The sequence below is a fragment of the Poecilia latipinna genome, unplaced genomic scaffold (assembly GCF_001443285.1).
Source record: "Poecilia latipinna isolate Pla-1442-1.1 unplaced genomic scaffold, P_latipinna-1.0 Scaffold329, whole genome shotgun sequence".
In the NCBI taxonomy this organism is placed as follows: Eukaryota; Metazoa; Chordata; class Actinopteri; order Cyprinodontiformes; family Poeciliidae; genus Poecilia; species Poecilia latipinna.
In genome coordinates this window covers 7040-14548 of record NW_015112945.1, presented here as the reverse complement: position 1 = coordinate 14548, position 7509 = coordinate 7040, and the positions used below count along the sequence as shown (strand labels likewise).

Genomic DNA, 7509 nt, shown 5'->3' with positions numbered 1-7509 from the left:
TAATAATAATAATAATAATAATAAACATTTGAAAAACAATAGGCCTTCGCAGCGCTTAGCTGCTCGGGCCTAATGAACCAAAACAGCTAGAGGAGAAACATGACTGATGTAATCAAGCAAAACAACAAAATGTATGTTTATGTATGGCCCTAACTTCAGAATAATTCAGCATTTTATTTAATCATTCTGCCCTTCTCATTACAGCATATATATACAGTCAGTGTTTCCATGCTAATCTAATCATGGTTGCATCATAATCCTGTCTAAGTGATGGATTTCTTTTAACTCAACGTTGATTTGCCAATAATCACTCGCCTTATCAGTCTTTTTGCTTGATTTAATCATTTCACCGTGTCTGTGTCTCTGTGGTGGTCTTTCTGTTTTTAACCTCTATAAACGCTGAATATAACTTTCAATGGAATTTCCTGCAGCTGCCAATAAACATTTCCAAACTTAGGCCTCACAGCTCATCATTCAGTGAGAAAAAAAGAGAAAAACATTAGACCTTAGTCGCTCATCGCTTGTTAACCGGAAAAAAATGTATCCGTTACTCTGCGGTGCGAAGTTAAAGCAAAAATAAATGGCTTTCACAAAGTGGATTTGGATTTATTCCCAAAAAAGTGAGGGTCAGGCTCTCTTCTTTTTTTTGGCATGCCTTTGGAACGGCATATTTTTTGCTTTCCATATGCCTAACAGATGGTACTTAACAAGCAGGGGCTCTTTGGGGTCTGGGGGAGTTCATATTCCAGTTAGTCCTCAACTCTTTGCTTTACATACAAGCCTAACTCATGTGAAGCAGAATCTAGCTTGCTTTAGCAAAGGGTCAGTTCTGGGTCCACATTTGCAAATGTTACAAAGTTGGCTGCTGCCGGACAGGGATTGCGGAATCCTGTCAGGAGTAAACATGGAGTTTGCTTGTGCAGTGGCAAGCATTTTCATTTCTACGTCACCTGATACGGCTGCATTGTTCACGAGTATGTGCAGTGCTTTCTCCTCCTCGAGAATCCTCTTCGCAAACTCTCTGACCGACTCCATGGAGGAGAGATCCACAATGCGCAGGTGGACGTCTGCGTTTCCTGTAGTCTGCTTAATTTCATTAAGGGCGGCTGTGCCACGGGACTCGCTTCGGCATGCTAGGATGACCCGTGCCCCACGCCGTGCAAAGTCCAAGGCGATGAACTTCCCAATGCCTGTCCGAGTAAAGAAAAGAAGAACACAGACCTGTTTAACCTGTCACGGTCACATAAAGGTCAGATGATGAAAAACAACAAATAAGCTTCTTTCTAAAAACATATTTCAGTTTGTTGTAGATAGAAAAACCTCAATACTACAAAGGAAATAACATTCAAGCAAAGATATCTACGGTGAAGCGAAAGGAAAACAGCACGCTGTTTGTGTACCAGTAATTTAATTCCAGTGTATTTTTAGTACTTCTGTGAAGGGCTTTCAATTTGGAGAACAATAGTGAACAAACAGCAACATGAAGACAGAGGAACACGACGAGATGGGAGAAAGTTGTGGTAGTCGAAAGCAGTGTTGGGCTAAATCAGCATCCCAAGCTCTGAACCTCTCGCCCCCCATCATTATAAAATGAAAAAACACAAAGACATGACCATCCATCAGAACATGAGGCCCATGATTACTCTGGCAGAGCTGCAGAAATCAGCAACTCGTGCTGGATAATCTACCAACAGGACAGCGGTTAGCCATGATCTCCACCCATCCGGCCTCTAAAGTGGGAAGAACTGGTTAAAGGGAAGACATAAGAAGACACGTTGAAGTTGCTACATTCGCCGCAAAGCAAAGAAAGACTTTGAAAGAATGCGCTTTGGCTAGACGAGACTAGTCAACAGTATCCCAGTTATATACGTTATCTCTAGAGAGTCCCAGTCAAGATGAGGCAAAAACATGTAGTCATAGATACCTGAAACAGAAAGAGTTGAAACTAAAGACAGAGTCATGCTTTGAGGATTCTTTTTTTTCCCAGCATGGAAGGTGATGCTGGTCAGAGTTGGTAAGAATATGGACCGAGCTGACGACACCTTCAGACGTTGGACAATGACAGCCCACCCAATTCATGTGCTTTCTATGAGAGTCTGAAAACAGCAGGATTTGCTATTTGCATTGGTACCAACGGTTGATAGCAACACAAACTAATAATCACATTTCTCTACATTTTAAGTATTCAAAGTGAAAATTCCTAAATAAATATTTCACAGTATAATGTGTGCCACTGGCTTAAAGGCATTATGAGTGATTGCACTTGGGGAGGGAGCAGAGGTTCACCTTTCATCAGAACAATTAACCTTAACATACAGCCGTGCCTGCCATGAAACAAAGCATAGTCATGCGTTTTAATGGCCCAGTTAAAGTCCTCACCTAAATCCAGTTGAGTACCTGAGGCAACAATTGGAAACTGATATTTACAGACACTCCTCTATCCAGTTTCGAAAAACTTGGGCTAATTTGCAGAGCGTTAGCAAAAATATTAATCTTTGCTGGTAAAGTCATACTCCAAAAGACTTGTGGCAGAAAGTGTGTTTTTGTTGTTGTTGTTTTTTTTAAAGTATTGTCTGGGGGGCTGAATAGGAATGCTTGGTGAAATTTTGATATTTAAATAATCCAAAACTCTGTTTCTGGTTGTTTCCACTTCACAGTTTTGCACTACTTTGTGTAGGTCTATCTCATAACATCTCCTAAAATACAATTGAAATTTGTCGTATCTGGACAAAACATTGCAAAGTTATACATTTGCGAGGCACTGTACTGGCATGTACACTGGCCTGTTCATCCGCCCCCCCCCCAAAATCCTAAATCCAATCTGCTCCAACACAGTGAGGCTGGCCTTTAAAACCTCTACAAATGTTTCACTTTTAATCTTCCTGCGGCCTCTCGATTGTAGGACTTTACCCAAGAGGCAAACAGCCCAGTGTTTATCGAGATCAATGGCTGGATAAGATTCCTGTGCCAGCTATGTGAAGTGTGCACCGCAGCTAAAAGGCAGCAGAGAGGGAGACAGCTGAATTTTTAGCCACATACCTTGTTGATGAATGAAGCCTTGCTTTCTTGATGAGATGTAATGTTAAGTTCATTAAGTATATTTGGTTAGAGGACAACGCAATACATTTGGACAATATAAAGAACATAAAAAAAGAAAAGAAAAGCAATACTGCAGGTCGTCAGTGACGTGGTGTTGCCATGTGTGACTGGGACAGTTAAAAGAATTAGTGATGCTTGGAGGAAAGAGATTTTTACTTTATAAGCAGTAAATAATTTTTTTTAGTGCGCAGAACCTGGTATGAGTTCACTAGTTAGCTACAAGATAAAAATCTGGTTTAGCCATCCAGACAAAGGACAGCTTCCACAAATACTTGGCTTGAACCATGACAGCCTAATCTAGCCTCTGATCGGAATGCCCTTCAAGTAAAGTGCTCTAAAACTGCGCAATGTCTTTGTCAATACTGCCATGTTGATTCAGCCTTGTAAAGGCTAAAATATATCAGCACTTGCTTGGCTATGCTAAACTACAACAACAACAAAAATCCTTGTAAGGTCAGAATGTCATATTTTACCAAGAATAGAAAAGTTTACCTCATCTTTTCATTTGCCTTCAATTACTCATAAAACATCCCCATTAAACAGATTATGATGGGGAAATCATCTGTAATGGCTTGAATGAATACCAGTTTGATAGATGAACATAAATCAGGTTTATTTTGCTAAGTTGAAACAGATCCAGCTAAAGGTCTTCCTGTCAGCCAAAGTTTTCCTTGTTATTCCCCACAGCAGTTTGATGACAAACCATCTTAATCACATCCAAGTGGGTAATTTCTGTGTCAGAGATAAGGGTTTTCCCATAGTTAGAACTTTTTGAAACAACTTTTAACAAATGAGTGTGAATCCTAAGTGCGCTCCATGACATAAATGCCCCTGAAAACATTTCAGTTTTCAAACAAAAATAGAGATTGTTGTTTCAGGACAACAACTACATCTCAGCTGTGAATAATTTGGACTAAGGAGCTTAATAAAAACACACGATGGAGCTGTTCCTACAAGCCTACTGTCCTCCAAATTTTATTTTCCCCCTTCAGTTTTTGACTTGTTATTAAAACTTCAAGCCTTACAGATCAGACGGTGTTTAAAGAGCAAACATTTGGCTTAGGTACTTCTACTTAAATTAGTCCAAAAATGTTTTTAAATTTACTTCATTTATAGTAAAAGTTTAATTCAGTTTTTTTTTTTTTTTTTGTTAATGATTAAGCTCTTTTTGGTCATCTGTGTTGTCTTTCAGTATAAAAAAAACAAGAATTTGTCAGGAACTTGTGTCGTTTTGGGGTTTATTTTCATTCACTCCTCTGTGCGACAAACAAATCCGTTGGCTAATCAGCCCAGATCATTTGTTCCGACACTCACTCTCCCAGTACTTCAACACTTCTGCTACTTTCACTCCTGGCTGGTTCCTCCCATCATCTCCCCATTTAATCCTGTTAAATCCAATTTACTCCTGTTTATTCTCCCCATTATGCTTCTCCTCGTGTTCCTGACTACAGTTTTATTTCTGCTTTTGGTGTCCATCTGGAATCATTATTTTTTATTAAACATCCACCCGACATCTTTGTCTCTGGTTCTATTTCAACCTCCATCCAAACATGACAGAACTAGTTTGTGCTAGAGGCATTAGCGATAAACTTAGAAACTTATGCAATCTATTTTGAGGTTACATGTAAACCTTTGCTTTGATAACTAATGCTGGATTAGGAAGCTTTGCTGAGTTGCAAGTTTGACGTTAGCATTAGCGCTGATGTGGCTAAGCTTTAGCGAAACCCCAAACAGAAATTCTTCTTTCAACACAGGACATTTCTCAAGCACAAATCTTTTCGGAAGTTATTCACCTCTTAAAAATCATATTCAAAAAAGCCTAAACAAAATAAACTAAAACTAGTCTGGCTCCTTTTTACTACGTTTATTTTTAAATACAACTTGTTCTGGGGGAACCTTTTCCAGGAAGCTTGGTAAAAATTATGACTATGTCTTCCACAGAGTGATTTCAAATTAAAAGTCTATTTTCTAAGATACAATGTAGTTCTAATTAACAAATTAAAATAAAAAATAAAAAACCTTGATGATAACACTAAATCCCTCTTTGGCATTGTGGGACTCTGTGGATAGACACTTTCTAAACTAGAAATATGTTGATTTACTAATTTAAAAGTAAAAATATGTTTGAGTACAACCAGGAAACAATGCAACTAAATTGACACCACTGCCATCTATTTTCCATCTTGTACAAAAGCTTAAATAATGATGCCCCTGCATATTGAATGTTTAGTTACAGCGTCTGTCTTGAATTTTAAATTTAGAAGCCCGATTTCATCATTGCTGCTTACACCGTTTCTCGGTAAACATCTGCCAGTGATTAAGTTCTGATTAGGTCACAGGCGTCAAACTCCAAACCTGGAGGGCCACTGCTCTGCAACTTTTAGATGCACTCCGCTGCACCACACCTGAATAGAATAATTAGGTAATTAGCAAGGCCCTGGGGAACGCATCTACACAGGAAGGAGGTAATTAAGTCATTTCAGTCCAGTGTTTTGTACCTGTGGCACATCTAAAAACTGCAGGACAGTGACCCTTGAGGACTGGAGTTTGACATCCCTGCAGTGTGCTTTGTCTCCCCAGTTCTACCTTCAATAGTGAAATTACACCAGTTTGTCTGCAAAATTATTTTAGAATGAGTGACAGCTTAGACTACTGCATCTGTGCATGTAACCCAATTTTAGGAATTACTCTCAAAAAGTAGAAGTCCAAGAGAAAACTGAAACCTTTATGTCTGCATGTTCATTTCTGTTCACCCATCAGTGGTACACCTTTCACTATAACTTTATTCAAAGCTGTTTAGATGAAGAGCAATGTTGTCTTTTCAAGATACAATAAAATAAAATGCAATAAAATGTGTACCAGACTGACAACACACAATGAATGAAGCAGTTGACTGAACCAAAAATCTTCATTAATTACACCTGTTTGTTAGATTTGACCATTATAGGAAAAATATACTTGGGAAATTAATTAACAAGCCTATAATAATATTAACAGATTGCTAAAAAAAAAAAAAGTGGAACATTTGCTTCAAAACTTCCTGGTTAGCTTTTATAATTTAAAAGCTAACCATAGTGGAGTAATACTGACAGTAAAAACTAAATTTGTTAATAATTTACCTCGGTGCTCTACTTTCTTTTTTATGTTTATCTATAAAGTAGTGCCTGTTCTGCACATTCATGACTGAACTCCCTCAGGCCAGACTTCAGCTGCAGGCTGGACAGCAGCATGTGGTGCTGCGACGCCTCCCCCGCCCCTCAAGGAAATTAAAAATGATGCGCTTACGAAGTGAGGAATAAACTCAAAATTCACGGTGAGCACTTGTTGAATGTCTGATGATGCAGACATTAAAAATCGCCGCCTCATTATCAACAGAACAAATCAAAGCACGCACTGCACATTGTTATCAGATTCACAGAGACAATACAGCCAGAAAGTCCCGCGTTAGGAGTCATTCCAAGAAGTGAACCGACCTGTATTGGCCCCTGTCACTATGGCAGTCTTCCCCCTGAGCCGCACGGAGCAGGCTTGCGGGTCCCAGATGGCTCTGCGCTGCAAGCGCACAACGAGAGCCAGCAGTGCCGACAAGGCAGCCCAGAGAGGATGGCAGAATATGTCCATGAAAAACATATTTCCAGTCAGAGGAGACCTTGTTGTCAGAAAGTGAGAGGAGGAACGCTGCAGCGGCTTCTACGTTCAGCAGCGTGCGCTCTGCCTTCCTGATCAAATGAGGAGGAGGATGAAGAAGAAGAGGAGGAGGAGGAGTGCCCAAATGAGTGGACAGCGGTAGGTTATATGCTGGTTGGACATTTAATGAGGCAGTGACTTATTGTAAGGGGCTGATACTTTTATATTTTTTTTAATGACTTCACTTTTATACTTTAACTCTACGGAAGCTACTAATAGTGCAACAACGCCCACTGTGACGCCTAGGGCCCCATTGTCCTGTTCTGTCTTAGGGAGACGGGATAACATCAAACTAATCAGCTGTGAGAACAAAGTCACACTTCCAGGCATTGAAGTGTAGCGGGGAAAACATGCAGCCCGACTCTAGCAAACATTTACCGTAACACAAAAGAAAATAGTAAAGGATGACCTCGTAGACCTTGTAATATCTGTTGTTGATTTAGCGCCACACCGCAAAATTTCAAACACATGTTGAGGGTACACTAATGAGTTCCTTCGGTGTGGAGAAGTAGTAGCTTGGATGTTTGGCTTGCTGAGTACAAAAAACCAAAAACAACAAAAACCCCCCCCCCAAAAAACCGCATTGACACTGAGACAAATTGTTTTTATAGGGAGCAACTGTGGATGACCTTGACCTTGACCTAATGCGTGACAGATTATGACTTTATGGCAGGGCAAACAGAGCAAACCCCTGCCAGACTGGTTATAACAACACCAAGCCAT

At 39.8% G+C, this 7509-nt stretch overlaps 1 protein-coding gene across 1 annotated transcript in view; it reads right to left on the bottom strand.

Moving 5' to 3' along the window:
- LOC106949147 (retinol dehydrogenase 11) overlaps positions 1–6887 on the bottom strand; it is a 26126-nt gene extending 19239 nt beyond the window's left edge. The window contains exons 1-2 of the mRNA XM_015035219.1: positions 6573–6887; positions 951–1190 (exon numbers count right to left, since the gene is read on the bottom strand). Coding sequence (XP_014890705.1) covers positions 951–1190; positions 6573–6729 — 397 coding nt within the window. The 5' untranslated portion in view covers positions 6730–6887. The remainder of the gene's footprint in view (positions 1–950; positions 1191–6572) is intronic.
- Between the last annotated feature and the right edge of the window lie 622 nt (positions 6888–7509).